The following is a 22,907-nucleotide window of genomic DNA, read 5'->3' as shown; positions in this document are numbered from 1 at the left end:
ACTGAACTTGAACTAGATAGGTGGAGGGAGGCGCGTCAGGCCAAAACACAAAATGACAACAACATCAGTTGAGGGCTGCAAGTCCACTTTTTAAATGACAATATCCTGGCTGGACTACTGTTGTCAGTGATATAAGTATTTGAAATGAACATGATTTCTTAATGTCTAGTGACACATCAGGGCCATTTTATGATTAATTGAAATTTTTTCTTACATACTGCTCCTTTAAGGAAGCATTTTTATGGATTATGCACTTTTTTTTGGCCACAAGCATGGTTTAAAGGTAAAATGCCTTGATGGACTTGTTTCTTACAAACATGCTTTTCACTCCAAAAGATATTAATTAATGGAGTTATTTGGATTAGTGGATTGTTGTGATGCTTTTATCAGCTGTTTAAGCTATTATTCTGATGACACTCATTCACTGCTTGGTGAATTCACATTATATTGTACATTCAAAGAGCAAGTGATGCAATGCTAAATTTATCCTACATCCTGGGGGTCAACCAAAAAAGTTCAAAATTTTGGCTGAACTATTCCTTTAATAAAAACCAACATTTTTGTTTTTAATAATTGTAACATTTTTGATGCCTGTTTATGCATTACACATATGGTTGTTCTTAATTATAAAATTATATACAGACACATTTTTCTATAGGTTGTATACTTGTCGCTACAGCTAAACTCTTAGTAGATTAACGAGATTAATGTATGCATACAAACATAAAAAGAAAGAATTGTTATTATTATAATGCACAGATATGTAGTTCTTTGAAATAATAATTTTTGACAAGAGTGTTGAGCTGCATTCTTCCAGTAAAGAAGGGAGCAAAGCTATGGGCAAAACATTTCATCCTAAGCAAAAGTGAACCCACAAAATATATAGGATACTTGCAAAAAGAATAACAAAGTTATAGTAGAGTGAATGTCCAAATAATATTTTTATCCACTGTGAACTGTACAACAAGGTGTAACTGATAAATTAGATCCAGTAGCGATAATCTTTGTTGACCTCTTCATGTGTGTCCTTGTGTGTTAAAATTCACTCATCTGATTCATACCTGAGGAGGGAATGTAATGCAACAAATTAATAAATATATTACATTTAAACCAAAGGCAGTTTCACAACATTTCAGTGATAGTCATAATAGAGAAACTGTACCTTTGTAATCTCTTTCTCAGATCTTTAATCTGTTCATTCTTTTTAGTGAGAATCTCCTTCATGTTGCGGTAAGCAGCCGTCTGCTGAAATTTCTTCTCCAGTTCCTTAATGGGAAACATAATATTATTCATCAAACACATCAAACTTTACTTATATATTTATAAACGTAATACATTTATAAACAATAAATATGAACAATAATAATTACTCTTATAATAATTCATTAAGTAAATCAATTATTTGAAATAATGAATCCAATAGGCAAGACTTCAACAGTATTTTTAACTAGGCTAAAGTTGACTTTCAAATGTGGAAATAAACTGAATATATATCTGTATTTTTGCAATGTGATTTCAGTGTGAACAATCAGTAATTCAGATAAGTGTCTGATAAGTGCTACAGTGCTGAATAACTGTACCTTCTCAGCAAGAGAAAGTTGCTCCTGAACACGGAGCAGGTCATGTTTAGCAGATACCAGGCAGTCCTGCAGGTCTTTTTGAGAAGCAACGTTTGCATTCAGGGTCTTTTCAAAGTCAGCCTGCATCGCTGCAACTGTGCCTTCCATATTTGTGATCTCCTGAGCATGTATTGCAGAATATCAAAGAACATGTCTGTAAATATTTTCTCATTATACTGCTGTGTGTACAATAAAAATAAATAAATACAGGCATATATTATACTGTACATTTTGCAATAAAATTTAAAAAGCACATACCATTTTCCATGAAGCCAAACATAAAGTTACAGAAAATTAAGAGAGAAAAAAAACAACTCATAAGCAATATAACCATATTATAATGGTAATCATATATATATATATATATATATACCAAAAGCCTAAAATTGCCAGTTTGTCTCAGTCAGTGATATACAGTATTTGAAGCCCAAAGTATACTCCAGCAGTCTGTATTCCACATAACACAATTTTCATCACCAGAAGTATCTGTGGACATCCGCACACATTGTCCACATGCAACCCAATTTTGATGTCTGTGCAGGCAATCTGCATACAACAGCACAGACGCAAGGTGAATGTTGAGCACTGCACTTGTCGAACTTGTTCATCCGCATTTGAGTATTGTAACAAATAAGCTCAAAGTAAGATGTACATAATTAATCATAACGGGTTATTATTAACTACATTCATCTTCAGGAATTACTTGTATCATTATAGCATTAATAGTACAATAAAATGATTTGTTTGTCCACAGGGTGGACAGTGTTAATTGTTTATTGACTCTAAGTAAAATAATTTCTCTGGCCACAAAATTTTTTTTTACTACTACCATATTTTTCTGACTATAAGTCGCACCTAAGTATAAGTCGCATCAGTTCAAAAATACGTCATGAAAATGAAAATTACATATATAAGTCACACTGGACTACAAGTCTCATTTATTTAGAACCAAGAACCAAGAGGAAACATTACCGTCTACAGCCGCGAGAGGGCACTCTATGTTTTCAGTGTATGCTACAGGAGCACTGAGCAGCATAGAGCGCCCTCTCGCAGCTGTAGACGGTAATGTTTTCTCTTGGTTCATTTCTCTCGGTTCATGTTAAATTAATTTTGATAAATAAGTCACACCTGACTATAAGTCGCATGACCAGCCAAACTATGAAAAAAAAGTGTGACTTATAGTCCGGAAAATACGGTAATAGATTGCTCCCAGAGCATGTAACAAAATCGTTCTGTGAGCAGCAAACACAGACAACCAAGTGTAAATACATATGGATGTTTATTAAACTACACTATAAGGGGACATGCAACATCTGACTACACACAAACATACATAGATTAAACATAAGAGGTCAACGCAAGGGAGGCATGGACAAAAGAGAGAGAGAGCGAGATAGAGAGAGAGTGCGAATGCATAAACTCTCATAAACTAAATAATAACCTGTTAAGGACCATCAAAGAATCTCATCACCTTAATTAAAAGGGGTCAAAGCATAGCGCATCTAAATAGTTAACAAGCAGTTGCATTGGTTTTGTAGTTGCTGAAAAACTGTCCCAGTGCGTAGATTCCTTTTGAATCCTGTTAGGAGTGAAACCTTTGTCATTTCATCCATGGGCTGACAGCTCTGAGGTGAATCAACAAAGTTGCTGAAAACTGCCAGAAAATTGGAAGCCCCCGGAAAGGGAGTCGCGAGGTTAAGAGAAGCACCTTTTTGGGTGTGGAAGAGGTTTTATCTGGTTTACCGGTAACATCCCTTTTGGTTGGATTGACCAATAACAAGGCATATAGTTTCAGTGTAATTTAGTTGCTTTGTTTTTTCTAATTTGCATATTTTATGAATGGCATAATGAACTGGTTATCTGGGAACCCAAACTATGGTACAAATAGCATGATGCATTTTAGGATCACATAGTGTACAAAATCGTTTAGGGAATAAAAAGCAGATCATTTTGATACCAAGGACAACATATATCGAAGATATTAAAACAGAGATCCACTCATATACCTGGATATAAACATTGAGAGTCTGTCACAGTGTCTGGTCTGTGTTTCTCTGGGTGTCCACTAGTGGTCTCACTTCCCCATAGTCCCCCTACTGTAGAGCTGTAATCGGGCCTTAAAAGTTAGGCCTGACAGGACCCGAGCCCGACAGGTTTCGGCCGGAGCCCGACAAGTACATTTTGATTGACAGCTTTTTTAAAGCCCGAACCCGTTTACAGCCCGACATTATTCAAATGTGTGCACGCACACAGCTCTTTTGCCTTTTGTCAACAATGAGTAATTTATTCATGTTTTAACATAATTTACTCATAACTAACGTAGACTAGACCACTTGGAAGTTGGAATAAAGAAATAAAATAAGTCCTCTGTGACATCGTAACATCTCAGCATTCTAGACATAGGCTCATTTAACCTTTAAATAGACCAACGCACCAATAAAAACGAGTCATTTAAAAAAAAATTAAATTAAGATAAATTTTAAATTAAGATGGGTATTTGGAAATAACGAAATTAAGATAAAGGCTCCGCCGGATTTGCTTTATTTAATAAAAGAATAATGCCAACATTAGCGAAAATACTCTGTCAACATTATGCATTTGAGAAACCTTTACTCACAGAGATTAGGCTAGGTCTACATGTTTTTGTGGAGGAAAATGATTTAATCCACTGTAGATGTCTTCAGCGCGTTCCTGCGCTCAGTGATGGTGCGTCATTATTCACTCATTATTCTCATTATAAGCATGGTCAAAACTTTTCCACACCTCAAGAGTTTGCTTTAGTTGCTGGTGCAACCAAAACGTAATCCCCAGAGGCAAGCCTCCATTACACCTGCTCAGCATTCATTTTCGCATCTTTCTCGCGCTAATTGAAACACATCACATGACCGCTCGTTTACCTCGCAAATCGGATCGCAAGCCTGAGCCCGGCCCGAACCCGTGTAAGATGATAGAAATTAAGCCCGAACCCGACCGAACCCGTCGGGTCCCGACGGGTCCCATCAGGTTCGGGCAAAGATCTTCAGCTCTACCCCACTGCACACCTGTATTGCACTCAGCTGTCTCCACTCTCTTTGTTATCACATGTCCATATATATATATACTGTCTCATTCTGTTTTCATGGAGTCCTTGTTTTCCGTCACCCGGTTTTCTCGCGTTCCCTATTGTTTTGTTGTTTCTTGTTTTTTTTTGTTGTTGTTTTTTTTTGGACTGCTTTCCCTGTTATTGACCTCTACCCTGTTTTGGATTTTGTTATTGGATTACCCGATTAAACACTGCTATTGGATCTTTCAGCCAGCCCAGCACCACTGCACAAGATGGGTGCCAGCCCAGCACCACTGCAAAAGATGGGCGCCAGCACAGCACCACAGCACAAGGTGGCCGCCGGCCCAGAGCCATTGCATAAATGGCCCCCGGCCCAGCGCCACTGCAAAAGATGGCCGCCAGCCCAGTGACCATGCACAAGATGGCCGTCAGCCAAGCGCCACTGTGCAAGATGACCGCCAGCCCAGCGCCACCACGCAAGATGGCCGCCAGACACAGGTGACCCTCCATAATCGAGTCAGGTTCCTGTTGACCCTCCAGAATCGAGTCAGGTCCCCGTTGATCCTCCAGAGTCGAGTCAGGTCCCCGTTGACTCTCCAGAGTCGAGTCGGGTTCCCGTTGACCCTCCAGAGTCAAGTCGTGTCCCCATTGACCCTCCAGAGTCAGGTCAAGTCACCATTAACTCTCATGAGTCAAGCACTACCACAGTTAGACCTCAGGAGTCAAGTCACCAGTGTTCTTCATGGGCAAGGTCAAGTCACCAGTGTTCTTCAACGGCAAAGTCAAGTCACCAATGATCTTCATGTCTCAGCCAAACTTCCTGAGCATTCGACCTACCCTGTCATGGCCATGGAGACCATCTACCATCTCATCACGGCCACGGAGGCCATCCTTAACCTGTTCATGTTCTCTATTTCAGGCTTACCTAACCAGACTTGCTCTCCTGTGCCATCGATCCCACTGTGGTGGTCTTCTGCGCCGCCCTGGTGGGCTTCTGTCTCTTCTGCGCCACAAGTGGTCTCACTTCCCCATAGTCACCACACTGCAGGCACTACATTTCCCACAAGCCTTTGTCCCATTCGTCACGGTTAATTGCACACCTGTATTGCACTCAGCTGTCTCCACTCTCTTCGTTATCACCTGTCCATATATACCAGCCTGTCTCATTCTGTTTTCATGGAGTCCTTGTTTTCCATCACCCGGTTTTCTCAGATTCCCTTGTGCTTTCTTGTTTCTTGTTTTTTGGACTGCTTTCACTGTTATTGACCTCTAGCCTGTTTTGGATTTTGTTATTGGATAACCCCATTAAACAATGCTATTGGATCTTTCGTTTCCTGTGTGCAATCGTTACAGAGTATAACCAATACAAATAGAGAATTGTAACTAGGCTACTAAAATAGTGAAACATACAAACAATACATGCATACACCAGATATATTTGTAACTGATTAATTATAGTCTAAATGAACAAAAGTTGGTGTGTTGTGTATTGTGAGAATGTGAGTTGGCTGCTCAGCCAGGCCCCTTTGGTGTCTGGCATCGAGGGCTATCTAGTTATCTCAGAATGTGTTTGAAGTCAGATGGAGAGACCTGTTCTGTATCTTCCAGATAATAGGGGTAAACATTGCTATTAAGCACTCATGTAAATGTATATCATGGGGCCAGATTCTGTAATTCATATGCAAATGTCAAAAGGCTAAAGGAATCCCTACAACATAAAGCCCAAACGATCGTACTTGATCTCAAGCAGATGCTACAAAATCCCCCCTTTTGGCTGACAAAGTTCACCCACAAACATCATCAGACAAGAGTTGTCATGACAGCAGGTGGATCATGATGATCGGCTGGCAGATGGATCAGGAAAGCCAGATGGCAGGTGCATCCTGCTGGTCAGATGCTAGGTGGTCCCTAATTTTCCTTATCCTTTGCATCATCAGCTTGGGTGTTAACCTTGGTCAGGTTCAGCATTGTCTAAGCCTGGGTCCCTCTTTTCCGGTGGCTCCGTTTGAAGGTTCGAGGAAGGGCAGCTGTGCACCTGTTCATGGACCTTTGCACCCCATTGACTCTGTTAAACATGACAAAGGCAAAGCCGAGAGTTCGGGTGTACCGATTGCTGTGGAAGCAAAGTGCCATGTCGGCTGAGGTCCAGGATCGGGCGATGGGAAAGGTGATCTGGACAGGCAGCCGAGACAGTGCTAGGAGGGCTGTGTCGATTGGGGTGATGTCAATCATCTGGGACCCCCCTTTCTCAATGTTCAGTTCCAATTCAGGTTCCAGAGTGAGATTGTGGACCTTGAAGAAAGCTGGAATTTCTACCTCGGATTGGTACTCTTCACTTGAAAGGTGGTACAGCGCCAGATCCCTGAGGTGGATGATGCCATATTCTGGTTGGGCAGGCTGACATGGGTGGCAGTGTCATGCTGGTCATAGGTCAATGTGGCAGTATGGATGGAATTTTAAACGAGTGTCTCTCTTTTTATGGGTTGTAAACCCCAGATTCCTTCAGTGTTGTGTCTGGGGAAGGGCTTGCTGGGGCAAGAGATAATGGATGTCTTTGGTAAGGGTACACGTACGCAGATTTGGGGCCAGGTATAAGTGTGGGTTACTGTTGTGGTAGGCTACTATAACTGGTGTGTGTATCCCGATGTGAGTGTTTCCTTGCCTAAGATCAACATTGTCAAAGTGTTTGAGTCTGTAAATCAGGAGTTTTCTGATGCACTTCTTGTGAGTCGATGCGATTTGAAGGACGATCAGGATGGCTGTCACTTGTACTTACTTGCAGTGTTATTGGAGACGTTTGCTGTTAACACACAAAACACCTGCTCTGGGCACATCATGCCTCAACATTGCGTCCTTAAAGGGCCATTGTCCATGTGGCTTTGGGGCGTTGGTCCTCTATATGGATAAGTTGGCAGTTGAGGGCCATTAAAGGTTGGAGGCACATCTCTGTGATCACTTTCCAGGTTCCGTTGCGACTGGAGAATCGCTGGATGGTTCAGGAAGTGCAGAGCAGTCTCTTTTAGTCATCCGAGTAGTTTGTGCTCTGGTGGGAGCAGAGTTTTTCTTAAGTGGGCACTACCTTTAGTTCTGGCCATGTTGTTGGTGTAGACCATCACCAAGGCAGTAGTTGGTGAATCCAGCTGTCAGATGAAACTTATGACTTTATTCAGCATTGTCTTCACTTCCGGGTCTCTTATGAACGTGTTAACGGCGCTGTTGATGTGTGACACTGCTGAAATGTTTTCTAGCGCGCCCAATAACAAATATAACATGTCAGTAGCATCGTACGTCAACAATCACAGCAGTTGCGCCCACAACAGACCCGGAAGAGAAGACTGAATAAAGTCAGAATTTTTGTTATTTTCTGACCAAAATGTATTTTTGATGCTGATGAAGCATTCCGAAGATGAACGGAGGTCTTACAGGTTTGAAACGACATGAGGGTGAGTCATTAATGACACAATTTTAATATTTGGGTGAACTGACCCTTTAAGCTTTGGTTATTTTACTTCAGGATAAAACGCAGGTGTCCTTGGCAGTCACCATGGTTGACATCAAGACCTCATAGGGAAGCTCATGCACTTGCTTGTGAAGGCAGGTCTGGTGTGTGCTTGATTTATGCTTTGAAGAGTGTGAGGCTGAAGGCCATATTCTCAAGTCTGGCTGTGAGATTCTCTCGTGACTTCGGTGACCTGATAGTCTGTCTGGGTGAACTGTTTGGCGGAAGTGGCAGAATTTTTGGCTGTCCCAAGTTCAGCAAAGAGTCAATGTGGTCCAGCAGCTCTTTATCAATGAGAAGGTGGTATGTGTGTATGACTGCATGTTCAGTGCACACCTTTGGGACCTTAAGAGTTCAGTTCTGTTTCTGAGCTTTATCATGGGTCTATCAAAGAGTTAGAGGTCACATAATAGTTGGGTTTACTTCAATGTCACCGGAGCTCCAAGTCTCACCTAGTTTTCCAACATGCTGTTTCCTGGTTGCCCCCCTTTTTGATTGGGTTCCTCAGGAGTCTTGATACCGGGTTTGTGTGGTGACCTGTATGCTGAAAGGTGTTGGATCATCCTGGATGTGCAGCCATCAGCTGAAGTGGCTGGGTGACACCATTACTTGGTGATGGAATGACTGGCCCTGTGGTCAGTGGCTGGTTAGCAAAGATCTGGTCTGACCTTGAGACTGGGTTCTCGTGACCAGCTGAGATGTCAAGCCTGATCTTTGTGACCTGGCAGTTCACTTCAGACGACTTGGCTGGCTGGAAAGGTGAACATTTCCACACTTGAGCCTAATTCTATGAATGTTCTAAGTCCTGTTGTGTTGTGTACACACAGTGTACAGTCTCACAGAGTTGATGGTCAGATGCAGTGGAGTTGGCTATGTGTGTATTTTGGCCTGTAGTGGGTGGTCAGCCGTCTGCTGATGTGCTGTCTAGGTGCCATGACCGTCTGGCTTTAGGGTGGATGTCTCTGTGGTGAGAGACTGTTGGCCGAGATCTGGGCATTTCTCTTAGTAGGAGGGCATTCTGGTAGGTCGTTTGTTTCTCATGCTGTTTATCCTGCTGATGAGGCCACTCTCAGGATCAGTTCCTTTAATGTCATCAGGTTCTTTTCATGCTAGCTCATGTGCTCTCCAGAGTCAGTTCTGGTACTGTGAAGAGATAGGCAGGATTTTAACAGTCTCTATGGAGGCAGCACTGTGTTCTCTGTAGGCCAGCGTACTGTGGAATTTAGGTGGAGAGAAGGTTCTGGAGTTGAAACCTTCCTCCCTTGTTGCCTGTTCTATCATCTGCCATAGACTCGTTGTAGTAGACTCGTAGTTGTAGTTTTTGTAATCCACTTTGATCTGTTTCAGTCTGCAGGTACAGGATGTTGTGTGCCTCAAGGCTGGAAGTGATCCTGAGCAGATAGTCTGTCTTCTGTGGTCACATTGGCATAGTTCATGCATAAAAGTACCTGTTTTGCAAGTAGGCAAGTGTTTTGCAGTATTAAGGTCGACAGTTGTAATGTCTCTGGCCAACTTGTTGGGGTCTGTGAGTCCACATGGTGTGTGTGTGTCTGCAGTGATCCTCTGGAAGGGACCCTGTCCCACTCCCCTGTGGTTGCTGGCTGGGGAATTGTGAAGTGTGAAAAGTGGGCTATGCCCCCCACCCCCCAGGTTTGGACTCTTGGCTGGGGGGCCTGGGCCTGCTTGTCAAGGAAAATTTTGTGTAGTGTTTTCCCCGTCTGTTCACCTTGTGGTCTGCAAGCATATTTCAGTTAATTTATGACATTGAGACATTGGCTTTGTTTGACTTTACCCGATTGGTGTTTAGGTTGTCTTGTTGCTGAGCCAAGGACTTTGGTTTCAGCTTGGGCTGCTTGCAGGTGGTATTCTCAGGCGTAGTTTTGGTTCACCAGGGCCATTACTTAAGAGAGCTTCAGCCTGTTGGAGAGCTTCAGCCTTCAGCTTCTCTGGCTTTTATCCCAGTTGCTTTCTATGCTCAGTGTCTGTGCAGGTTTTGTAAAGGCCTCTTGAAGCTTTCCTCTTCCTCCTGTAGCTCCTTGTTCTTGTTGTGGGCAAGAGCACTGATGATCCTGGCTGGCTCTCTGTAGTTGTAGCCTTCTGTCCCTCCACTGAAACTTTATATACGGTATACTGTCCATGTCCAGAAAGGTACCGTATTTTTCGGACTATAAGTCACACCTGAGTATAAGTAGCATCAGTCCAAAAATACGTCATAATGAGGAAAAAAACATATATAAGTCAAACTGGACTACAAGTCGCATTTATTTAGAACCAAGAACCAAGAGAAAACATTACCGTCTACAGCCGGTATCATCAAAGTAGTCCATGTGACAATAGAGGGTCAGTTAGAATTCGCTGAAGCATCAAAAATACATTTTGATCCAAAAATAACAAAAATTACGACTTTATTCAGCATTGTCTACTCTTCCGGGTCTCTTGTGAGCGTGTTAACGGTGCGGTTGATGTGTGACGCTGCTGAAATGTTTTCTGGCGCACACAATAACAAAGATAACACGTCAGTATCATCGTACGTCAACAGTCACAGCAGTAGTGCCCACAACAGACCTGAAAGAGAAGACAATGCTGAATAAAGTCAGAATTTTTGTTATTTACTGACCAAAATGTATTTTTGGTGCTGATGAAGAATTCTGAAGATGAACGGAGGTCTTACAGGTTTGGAACGACATGAGGGTCAGTCATTAATGACAATTTTAATATTTGGGTGAACTAACCCTTTAAAGCTTTGGTTATTTTACTTCAGGATAAAACGCAGGTGTCCTTGGCAGTCACCATGGTTAACATCAAGACCTCATAGGGAAGCTCACGCACTTGCTTGTGAAGGCAGGTCTGGTGTGTGTTTGAAGCATGCTTTGAAGAGTGTGAGGCTGAAGGCCATATTCTCATGTCTGGCTGTGAGACTGTCTCGTGACCTCGGTGACCTGATAGTCTGTCTGGGTGAACTGTTTGGCTGAAGTTGCAGGATTTTTGGCTGTCCCAAGTTCAGCGAAGGGTCAATGTGGTCCAGCAGCTCTTTATAAATGAGAAGGTGGTATGTGTGTATGCCTGCATGTTCAGTGCACACTTTTGGGGCCTTGAGTTCAGTTCTGTTTCTGAGCTTCATCATGGGTCTATCAAAGAGTTAGAGGTGACATAAAAGTTGGGTTTACTTCAGTGTCACCGGAGCTCCAAGTCTCGCCTTGTTTTCCAACATGCTGTTTCCTGGTTGCCCCCCTTTTCGATTGGGTTCCTCAGGAGTCTTGATACCGGGATTGTGTGGTGACCGGTATGCTGAAAGGTGTTGGATCATCCTGGATGTGCAGCCATCAGCTGAAGTGACTGGGTGACGCCATTACTTGGTGATGGAATGACTGGCCCTGTGGTCAGTGGTTGGTTAGCAAAGATCTGGACTAACTTATTTCATATAGTTAGTCTTCACCCACACCCTCTACATCCCATCCCAATTACCTAATATCCTATCCTTAACCTAATTATTCTCATTCCTGCTTATTTACAAAGCTGCAACTATCTTGTTGAAAGCAGCAGGTCACCTGCCTGAAACTCATCTGAGACAAGGAAGCATACACTTAAAATAAAAGGTTTGTAGTCTAGCTACAGTCTTGGCACAGAATTGCTGATTGTGTGGCACATGTAACTTGCTGTGAAGGAACCCAGATGAGCAGTTTACAGGTCCTCAGCCCTGTACAGAACATGGCAAACCTAAAATACATTTCAAAGATTTCACAGTTGTCTTATTTCAGAATCATTCATTATTATTACACTTGACGTTTACCTACATTATTCATTGATTAGACTTAATGTACACCTACCAAATCTTACCTTTTGCATATTCACTGTGCAGAATTAAGAGGCAAGCTGATTTTCTGATCATATGTTTTGGTAAAATTTACCAATTCCAAACCAAACCAATCTTAACTATTAATTTTGCATTTAATCTTTTATAAGTGATATATAATCTTTTTTGGCTTGTTTTATCTGTAAAATAAAATCTGCCTAATAATTATACAATTAGTATGTATAATTATATACAATTTATAATTATATAAACGTTCACTTACCTTACTCCACTGTACAATTAAGTTATTAGACAAAATACTTAGTCTGATGATGGTCATCAAACACGTTATTATACTTTTAAACATTTATAACTTCGTGTATATTAACATCACACACACAAAACTAACCAGCACCATGCTGAGAGGTTAGACTGCTCGACTGGCTGGTTGCACGTTCAATTTTAAAAAAGACGAAAAAACCCTCGCTGTGTAACAGTACACGATCCACTGTCTCACTATGTAAATACTGGTAAGCCTCGGTACATTTTTTTAAATAATTTTTCCTTGCTGCTCCATCAACTCCTCCTGACAGGGTAGGTTAACTCCGGCCACTTCTTCATATCGTCTAACTTTACCCACGTTAACAGCGACGATGGATGGGACAATTTGAGACCATTTGATCGTCGTAAGACGTTTTCATCGTGCTCCCAATTTATAACATAACGTTCTTTGTCATTTCGCCACAGTTATAGCTAGCTATAAACAATCTTACAACTACTAAACTAGTAACCGGACGTGCCGTATAGGTTTAGCGGAAGTCGGATGACAAAATGCGGAAATGCGAAGTATTAAAAGTGGGCGGGCGGAATAAGGTGAATAGGGAAGATGGTGATAGTCAAATAATTAAATAAGGTAAAGTTAAAATGAAAATGTCCTAATAGCTTTAGGAGACTAAAAGAAAAAAAAATACACAAATTGATTTAATTAAATCTCAGATTTAATCAAAATCAACTTAGCTGAATATGTACCTTCAAGCTAAAAATAAATTAATGAAATTAAATAATAGAGAGGTAGAATAAAAAAAAATTAAAAAAAATAGAACCAACGTATGTGAGAAGGGGCAAACCTAACAGTCTATAGAGAAGGTTATAGTATAAACAAGAAGGGAAACCAGGAGATACCAGGGAGACCAGGAGTGGTTCACACTTTAGATTCTCAGTTAGTCGGATGCTAACAGCTAACAGTTAAGTTAGCTTTGGCTACACTTCGTTGTTTGTTTTCACAAAAGAGTCTGTGACGTGGGTGCTGTGATTAAATTGAACCAGAAGAGCCTGCTCTCAACCTCCGGGATCAGATGTTGCTAAGAGACAGGTGCAAGCTTACAACACTTGCTATAAATCCGCATGGGAAACTCACGCGCCGTCAGTTATGACATATCGCATATAACTTAATTCACAAATCAAAACATTAAACCATTACTTCGCTATTCAATTGCATCACTTCAATGACTACAATGATATGCGGTGGTTAAAGGAAAGCCTTAATTTAGGGAGATGAGGAACATAGCTCAATTCGCTCAAGTAAATATACTGCAGTGAGATTTCTTTATCGCCCAGTTTTAATATCACTGCCAGCGGAGTTTCTTCACCATGCAGTTTAATTCATGCCGCTAATCTGAGGTTTCTTTGTCAGACTTAAGACTTATGCATTTAAAACTGAAAGTGGGGGTTTCTTCACCCAATATAAGATAACTTTACTATAAAACTGACTCTCGGGGACTTCTTTGATAGATAATGGGACTTATGCGTTTGTTGCAACAATTTTGATTGAGATTTTAAGACTCCCGGTTATCATTAAAGGGGGGGTGAAATGCTCGTTTTCACTCAATATCCTGTTAATCTTGAGTACAGGTCTATAGAGTAGTACTGCATCCTTCATAACTCCAAAAAGTCTTTAGTTTTATTATATTCATAAGAGAAAGATAGTCTGTACCGATTTTTCCCGGAAAAACACGAGCGCCTAGAGGCGTGACGTGTGGGCGGAGCTAAAGAATCACGAGCGCCAGTAGGATTTTGTGTTGAGCGCGTCTGGAAGCTGTGACACAGATCCAGAGGCTGAAATTTAACAAGAGCAGCATCAGCAAAGGCTTCTCTATGTGGTATGTACTGAAACTGTATATATTTGCTTAGCGGTTTTGGAAAATGACTAAGTTTCACTTTGTCGTCTTTTTTTTTTTAAGCTGTACATGTGGAAAGTGCAGTTTGATAACAACATCGCATGTTGTTTACTTGATGTGCTTACGCACTGATAGCTAAGTAAACAACACAGAGATATTTGAAGCAGTTTTACTCGTGCAGTTTGATGACAACATCGCATGTTGTTTACTTGATGTGCTTACACGCCGATAGCTAAGTTAATAACACAGAGATATTTGAAGCAGTTTTACTCACCGCCTGCGGTTCCAACACACGATCGTGACCCTTTTTCGTTGGGATTGCATTATCCTTAAGAAATAAACGATGTGCAAATCCAGCGTCAACCTGGGCCTTGTTTGTAAAACAAGCATCTTCGAAATGCAGGGGAACAAACACAAATACTTGCACAACTCCGTTGATGCTCTGTAAAAATAAACTCCATCCACTGGTCCCTTAATGCTGTTTCTCTTTTGGTAATCTGTGCAGGGTTGTCTTGCCCTGGCAACCAAAAACACACTCCTTTTGTGACATTTCGCGACGCTCTCGCTGTGATGAGTGATTGTCTGTGCACAGCCTCTCTCTGCTCTGCTATACGGGAGCGCGCGCTCTTCCGGCAGACGCGCCCTTAGCACCCATATAAGGAAATTCCGCTCCATCTAACGTCACACAGAGCCATACTCGAAAAAAACTTTCCGAAACTTGTGACAAACCGGAAGGAGTATTTTTGGAACAGAAATACTCCTTCAAACGTACAACTTAATTTTTGAAACTTTGTCCATGTTTAGCATGGGAATCCAACTCTTTAACAGTGTAAAAAACTCAGTATGCATGAAATAGCATTTCACCCCCCCTTTAACCAACACTGACCTGCAGTATTCTAAAATTAATTTTGCTCCATGAATGGGCGAGAGAGAGCACTGACTGAACTGACATTGAAAGGCACAATGGCATCAATCTAGCTATACATAATTCAAGGCCTTAATTTTAGGACACACGAGGAACATCGCTTGCTATCTTCTGCAAACAGCAGCGTACTTGATAACATCAGTCAGCTCGCCTTGGCTACTGCAATTTTCCTCACTGCATATTTACAATAAAACAAAAGAATATGAAATACCACTGCCTTCTTTCATTTTTCATTTAAACATAATCATAGCCGCAAAAATGTACTTAGTTCAGGGAAATGTGTATATATACAGCCATTACAAAAAAAAAAAATATATATATATATATATTATATCAATTGCCTCTTTTTATTTTCATTTTAACATATAGATAAATTTAATACAGACTAAAGACCACATGACAGATTTACCCCAAACTAATAATTTTTGTGGTTAAACATAAAATGAGACATAAGGGCCAGCGGCACAGATCAGAAGGACTAGCCGAGTTGAGAGTGCTCTAGGTGGATACATGAGCACTGAGCTGATCGCGTGGAGCTGACCGTCTCCGAAATCGCCAAAACACATTTTTAAATAGGTGCTGTCTAAAAACGCTGGTTTAAGTTTTAAACAACTACATTGTCACCTGAAATACTGTTAAAATTACATTTCATGACACAATAAAGCCCCTTTCACACTGCACGTCGGACCCACAATATTTCCGGAACATTGCCGGGTCGCCTTCTGTGTGAAAGCAACCACGTCCCGGGATTGATTACCACATTGAACCCGGGACGGCAACCTAGTAACACTGCGGGGTTCGACCCGGGACGAGCGCTGTGTGAACAAAAGCCAGATCTAATTCCGTGTCGAAGTGATGACGCGTGTTATCGCGCGACTCTTTTACCGGCTGTTTTGAAGGAAGATCAACGTTCGCGACGAAAACATATGTGCAAACTATAATGAAGCAGATATCAGTTAGTTCCTCACTTTCCGCGCTGACGCAGAGATCGTTTGCTTGCTTCAGTGAAAGTATAACGTGCCTAGCGTTTTCGACTTGTACATTACACGTCACGCGCTGATGTCACATGTCGTTACGGGATCTTCAAGGGTTGTGTGTGAAAGCACGCACATATACTGGGTCATCACTGGCAGTGCGAAAGTGCAAAATCTAGCGACCAGGGAACAATTGCAGGAACACTTTACGTGTGTATTTGCCGGAATGGCAGTGTGAAAGGGGCTTAACAGTGATATTTTGAAAATGATCAGAATAAATGGTGGTTGAAATCACAATGCTACGTGAATTCAACCAATCAGCATGTTTAGCGCCCAAGTCCCGCCCCCAAAAGTTCCAGAACTTTGAAAAAGTACTACCTCGCCAGCAGGGACTTTCTGAGGGGCATTTTTTACCCAGAACTTTATTTAGTTCCTAGTTCCTGCAGTGGAAACACACAGAGTAGCAGCCCAAAGTCCCTAGTTCCTGGGTAAAGCAGAGAGAGAGAGAGAGAGAGAGGGAGAGAGAGAGAGGGAGAGGGAGAGAGAGAGAGAGAGAGAGAGAGAGAGAGAGAGAGAGAGAGAGAGAGAGAGAGAGAGAGAGAGAGAGTGCTTGCGCAAGAGAATGGAGATTCATGGTTGACTGCTCCGAAGTGAATCAACAAAGTTTCTGAAAACTGCCACTCATATACCTGAATATAAGCAATGAGAGTCTAACTAATACAAATAAAGAATTGCAACTAGGCTACTACAATAGTGAAACATACAATACATAAAATATACCAGAAACATTTGTAACAGATTAATTATAGTCTAAATGATTAAAAGTATGTGTGTTGTGTATTGTGAGAATGTGAGTCGGCTGCTCAGCCAGGCCCCTTTGGTTTCTGGCATCGAGGGCTATCTAGTTATCTCTGAATGTGTTTGAAGTCAGATGGGGAGACCTGTTCAGTATCTTCCAGATAATGGGTGTAAACATTGCCATTAAGCACTCATGTGAATGTATACCATGGGGCTGGATTCTGTAATTTATATGCAAATGTCAAAAGGCTAAAGGAATCCTTACAACATAAAGCCCAAACGATCGTACATGATCCTAAGCAGATGCTACAGTATACTTTAAAATCTGTGTGACCACAGATGTGCACGAGACATAGCAGAACACATAAAAATAAGTAAACCTGGGCCTTTTTTACCTGTTGATCACCTTGGCTCTTCTGAAGGTCTTTCAAGGCTCTCTCTGCTTTGGACTTCTCATCCAGAGCACTCATAGCCTACAATACAACAGTTATAAAGGCAACACACAAAATAATGTACAATAAAAGGGCCCCTAAATCTATTTAGATACTTAAGCCACAATTAAAAATGTATGAATGTTATCGCATTATATATAAAATATCAAATTCAAATTAAAATCTGTTGGTAATAAAAATATATATGTTTCAGGGACCACAGTATATATCAAGTTTACGATTTTAGTAAAGATAATCTGAATTTTTACTATTTTTTGTTAAAAATCATCATCATCATTATTATTATTATTATTATTACTACCATTTCTTCACCTGAGATTCCAAAGTTCTGAGTCTAGCTTTCAGTTTGTCATTGTCCTCTTGTAGTCTGGTAATCTCCTAAAAAATACAATAAATAAAAACATCTTTATATACAGAAACTGTGTACATGTTTTATTTGTAAAAAAATAAAAATAAAAAATACCTTCTGGAGTAGTTCAGACACACCTCCTTCATTCAGTGGTGCTAATTTTGGCTTAGTAGTCTCCTGATTTACCTAAAAGAAAAGAAGATGCTTAATGTAGTTCACTATGAACAGACATTGTATTGTCATATAGTATTGTAATTTTTTTGAAAAACACATAAAATAAAAATTGAAATGTGGTTTATTAGTTTTGAAGCCATTAATATTAAATAAAAAATTACTAAATAAACTCAAATCTGAATTTCATTAAGGGTTTTTAAATACATAATATTTTAACAGAAGTTGTTTTGCACATTTTATTTTCTATTATTAGAAGATTAGTATGAAAAGCTATAATTAAACATCAAATTACCAGTTTTGGGGGTAACGCGTTACAAGTAATGCGAGTTAAATAATCAGATTACTTTTATTAAACTATACTTTTTCAAAAGCAATGACATGTTTCCCTTGTCTTGACTGAATGCTCTCATGTTTCAATGTTGAGAGATATAAGGAGTAAGTGCAGAAGCGTGCATGCTATCTGAACATGATGCTTACTGTAGTTCTATACTAAATATGAACATGTATTTACAGAATGACTTCAATGATTCAGTATTCCTCAAAATTAATAAAAAACAATCAAATGCAAACTCACAATGTTATAGAAACCTGCAATAATTAAATGTTAAATAAGACAAAGATTATTTTTCCCTAACACTGGCCATGACAGTCTAAAAGTACAAAAGATCTATTTCACACATTAACCTTAAAAATGTTTGAATTCTGAGTAAACCTATAAGAGTTTAGTTTATGTGTCATGTCAAGACCTGTAATGAAATTACCTTGCTGTTGGCTTTGAAATCAGTCTTCTCAAACTCAGCTACTTGCTCCAGTAATTCCCTAATAGAACAAGAAAAAAGAAGAAGAAATAAATAATCAGGAAATGAGCTAAATGTAAGGATTCATTATGAATTTTGCACAACAGATGATTATAGATAATTTAATTACAGATAACCTAATAATAAATATTGTAACGATTCAAACTTCCTATACATCGGGAAGAAGGAGGCGGGAACCGGCGCACAATCAAAAACATTTTAATAATTCAAAAATAAACAAAACAGCGCGTCAGCCCCTCACGGCGACTGGCGCGCACAAATAAAAAGCAAACACATAAAATAATGTCCCAGGCCTGGTCCTCTCTCGTCCTTCACGGTCGTCACTCCAGTTTTATATCCTTCCATCTCCTACGTGGGACTCGATACTGGCGGTGGGGCGCAGGTGTAGCTCATCTCCAATCACTACACCTGGCCTCACTCCTCGTTCCCACGCCTCTCGGCCCCGCCCCACTCGCCACATACCCCCATCACCCCTCGCAGGCCGGGGGGTACCCTCGAGACTGCGCTCTACAGTCCTTCACGGTTTCAGAGTCTGTGAATGGCCTTTTCTTTTTTGCCAATATCTAGGAAACACGAAGGGATGCTGCGATAGCTCTCTCTTGGGCTGTGAATGACCATACCATGGTAGTACTGCTCCGTTTGTAAGATGCAATCAAACTCTGCACTTTTGCTACCCTCTCTTGAGATCCCTCAGGGAAATTGGTGCGGAAAGTCTGGTGTTTCTCATTGTGATGCCTCTGCACATTGTAATCTTTTAATACTGCAAAGCACTCACTACAAATTAAACACATCGGTTTGGCGTTTGGATGTGGCGGTAAAATAAACAAGTATTTGTCAGTCCAGGCAGGGTTAAACTGATGGTTTTCATTGGCAATTTTACGTTTTAGTGTTGAGAAAGACATATTGATTGTAATCTAGGCTACATGTGGCCCGCGGGCCGCTAATTGAATAGCCCTGATTTACAGTAACCCTCTGGCAATCAAATTTTAAGGCATACGGCAGTTAAAGGGTTAATCCGACCCATTTAGACTTTGAAATCACATTCACAGAACAATATATATAACTTTAGTAACACTTTATTTTAATATATATATATATATAAAATGTATAAGGTGTGCATCGTAGCTGACACCTAAATTAACACATTACAATTGTTTTATGACTGCAAGTCTTTTTCCTCAAATGCTATTGAGCTTCAAATTTGTGACTGAGCCCATGTGAAAAAGTAGCATAATTTACATATGACTTACAGTTTGTTTTAATAAATATCAAACACTCAATTTAATTGTGCATCATAGCTGTCACCTAGATGAACAATTACAGTTGTTTTTAAGTCATTCTCTTCAAATGCTATTGACGTTAGAAAAGTGTATAACAATATCACATGTAACTTTAGAGACGGTCCCTAAATTTGCAACTCACGAATGTCCAATGTCAAGCCAACTTTATGCCTGTTTTTGTTTTGTTTTTTACTTTCTTTATTTTTTTTTTTCTCTGTGCCGGATTGCTGATGTCCTTTATCTGGGCATAGATGTCCATCCATCAATTACGTACATTCATCCACAAACATGAGGTGCGAGCTGTCGCGAGCGTGGATGGGAGAATGGCGCATGTTTTTTGTTTTTTTTTGAGCAACTGGGATGGTGCCCCCTCTGGGAGTTGATGCCCTACGAAGACTGCGTACTCTGCATATAGGGAGCGGCGGTACTATCTGGAAGATAAATTAAATAGTCTATCAAAGCTGTTTGGAACACGAGTCGAATTCCTCAGGAAGTCATAAATCAGTTCTAGTGCCACAAGAACCAAGCAAGATGACCAACCAACTTATGCACACAACAGCTTTCAACATTAACACCACTAGAACAATTATTGACAATTTTAATTTGCAGAAGAGATTGTCAAATTTGTTGTTCATAATTGAAATGCAACGCTGGACATCACATGGAAACCCGTAAGTTAAACACTTCCATTGACTTCCCCCCACCTAGCAGAACCAGACTGAAATTCCTAAGGGGGGGGGGGGGGGGCTTTAAACCTCTGTCTTCACAGAAAAGTCTTTGTCATGAGAATGGCAAAGAAACTGCTTTTGTACATATATATGGACCAGAATGAACTCAAAAAGACTTATAAATGAATCAGTCCATCGCTTCACTCCATATTCATTTATGTGTAACCCACATATTTGACTATCATGTTATAATCACTTATTGTGTATGTTCTTTTTTTTTTTAATAACTTTGGGATGGCTGAAGGATACATAGTCATGTCTGGTATGTGTGTGATTGAATTTTCTTGCTTGATATTGTCCTGACAATCATTTATTTGTAAAATAAATCATAACCTGGTAATAGGAATCATGTCCAAAATTAGACCCTGCAAGGCAGGAAAATTCGAACCACATGCTTGGTAAGATAAACAAATGATTTATGATACCCCCGAACCAAGACAATATCTGATTGGTCAAGACAACATTTGAGGTGTGGCCAACAGGCCACTTTAAATACTTTGGACACCATGAAATTCTGCTTTTAGTCTGCTTTTAGTCGGCTTTTAGTCTCTGCTATTAGCCATGCCTGCTCTTAGCTTTTAGCTTGTAGCTTTGCTACCTAGCTTTAGCTTTTAGCTTCTAGCCATGCTGTTAAGTCACCACTGTTCTTTGAGCGCGGTTGCAGCGTGCTACAGCCTGCACGCCTGCTGCTACTTAGCCACGATGAGAAGGAGCACAACCTAGTCTCGTCAAACTTTATTTCTTTTCTTTTCCGTTTGAGAGTTTCGTGTTCTGAGTTAAGTTTTGTAACGTCGAGTCAACTTCAACCAGCGCACACGACTCTGCACTTTCAGCCAACGCCCAACAACCACGGGCTTCCCAAGACGTCACTTCAGACACTACTGAACTTCCAGCCAATCAGTGACACCGGGATACCCCTTTCAACGGGAGTCCCTTTCACAGGAAACGAAGGCAATGTATCCCCAGATATTTGTTTTGCTGGTGTATCTAATATAATTTTAGTCACATTGAGGAACTCAATGCGAGGGCTAATTACGTGATTGATGGTTGTTCATGTCTATGCAATTTAACGTAGTGCTGTAAACTTGGGATTCCATATTTCCATTCTCTTAAACTCATCTTTTCCTAACTATCGATCTTCCTGCAACTTGTGTGAATGTGTGAGTGCGTGCTTTTGTGTGTTAGATTAGTTTATATGTCTTAGATTTATCTAATAAAGCCTTATTCATATTGAAAAGAGAAGCATCTTGTGTTTTGTGCTTACAAGTTAATGTCTTAAACTGCCGATCTTGTTACTGTGCTAATTGATAGTGTTTCACTATAGTTTGGATATTAGTATCCAGCGCAGATTTGATGTTAAACGGCTCGTTCACTGAATCGCAGGGCGTCTAAGTGACCAGCCGTGAAACAGTGATTCTGTTCAAATTCCCTTTAGAATCTTAAATGATTCCCTTTGAGCTAAATTGACCTGTTTCCCTTACATCTCTCTCTCTCTCTCTCTCTCTCTCTCTCTCTCTCTCCGTCTGTCTGCCACTCAGTTCTTGCCCATCCCCCACTCACACACACACACACACACACACACACACACACACACACACACACTTAGTCAGCACACATACATTCCTCAAAAAGAGGGACAGAGTGAGTTGAGATGTCTGGCAGTTTTTTAATTTTCCTTTAATCAAACAGTGTTGTAAAGTGATGCAACTATGCATATTTCCTCAGAATGATTTAATCTCTGTATGAAAAAATGCTTAAGTGTTTGGAAGCTGCAATTTAAAAATACCAGACAATTAATGATTCCCTTTTTACTGTCATTTCAAAAAATCACCACGACAAAACCGTTCAAGCTAACCAAAATCTGTTCGCAATTTAAGTTCCTCTGAGGAGTATGCATTAAATCACAGCTCAATTTTTTCAAAAATCCATATTCAAATCAAAATAGCCGACTTCCTGTTGGTCATAGCTGATGACTGTGAATTAGAAAGTTGTCCGTCTTGATAAGAACAATATACGTACCGAGTTTGGTGTCTGTAGCTAAAACTAACCGCCCCACTTTTGACAAAAGGTGGCACTATAGAGTGCCTTTTCCACACCCTTTTAAAAGCTTTTTCCATTGTCTTGCTATCAATAATACTGATATGCGTTTTGAGTTTCATGTAAATCTGAGGTTGTTATCTGCCTCAAAATCACCATAACAGAATATTCGAGTTTGACACGTTGCCATGGCAACGATATATAAGATATATACGATATTTACATCGGCCATGTTTTGTCA

The 22,907-nt window shown here is 40.4% G+C and overlaps 1 protein-coding gene and 1 long non-coding RNA gene across 3 annotated transcripts in view; both read right to left on the bottom strand.

The window, feature by feature from the left end:
- Nucleotides 1–522: 522 nt before the first annotated feature.
- Nucleotides 523–22,907, bottom strand: part of lztfl1 (leucine zipper transcription factor-like 1) — a 65,253-nt gene continuing 42,868 nt past the window's right edge. Inside the window, exons 4-10 of one of the 2 annotated variants that reach the window (XM_052596714.1) lie at nucleotides 18,565–18,622; nucleotides 17,744–17,815; nucleotides 17,593–17,658; nucleotides 17,224–17,301; nucleotides 1,581–1,736; nucleotides 1,163–1,266; nucleotides 523–1,061 (exon numbers count right to left, since the gene is read on the bottom strand). In XM_052596714.1, coding sequence (XP_052452674.1) covers nucleotides 1,043–1,061; nucleotides 1,163–1,266; nucleotides 1,581–1,736; nucleotides 17,224–17,301; nucleotides 17,593–17,658; nucleotides 17,744–17,815; nucleotides 18,565–18,622 — 553 coding nt within the window. In that variant the 3' untranslated portion in view covers nucleotides 523–1,042. Of the gene's footprint in view, nucleotides 1,062–1,162; nucleotides 1,267–1,580; nucleotides 1,740–17,223; nucleotides 17,302–17,592; nucleotides 17,659–17,743; nucleotides 17,816–18,564; nucleotides 18,623–22,907 lie in introns of both variants that reach the window. The other variant, XM_052596713.1, reaches the window with a different exon arrangement.
- On the bottom strand, nucleotides 4,763–17,217 carry LOC128013616 (uncharacterized). The gene is made up of 2 exons (XR_008183347.1): nucleotides 5,930–17,217; nucleotides 4,763–4,847 (listed from the first exon to the last, which is right to left on the bottom strand). It is a non-coding gene; the product is annotated as an uncharacterized LOC128013616 (long non-coding RNA).

Source organism: Carassius gibelio, chromosome B24, assembly GCF_023724105.1.
Source record: "Carassius gibelio isolate Cgi1373 ecotype wild population from Czech Republic chromosome B24, carGib1.2-hapl.c, whole genome shotgun sequence".
In the NCBI taxonomy this organism is placed as follows: Eukaryota; Metazoa; Chordata; class Actinopteri; order Cypriniformes; family Cyprinidae; genus Carassius; species Carassius gibelio.
The sequence above is the reverse complement of the archived record's forward strand: the minus strand, read 5'-3'. Positions and strand labels throughout refer to the sequence as shown.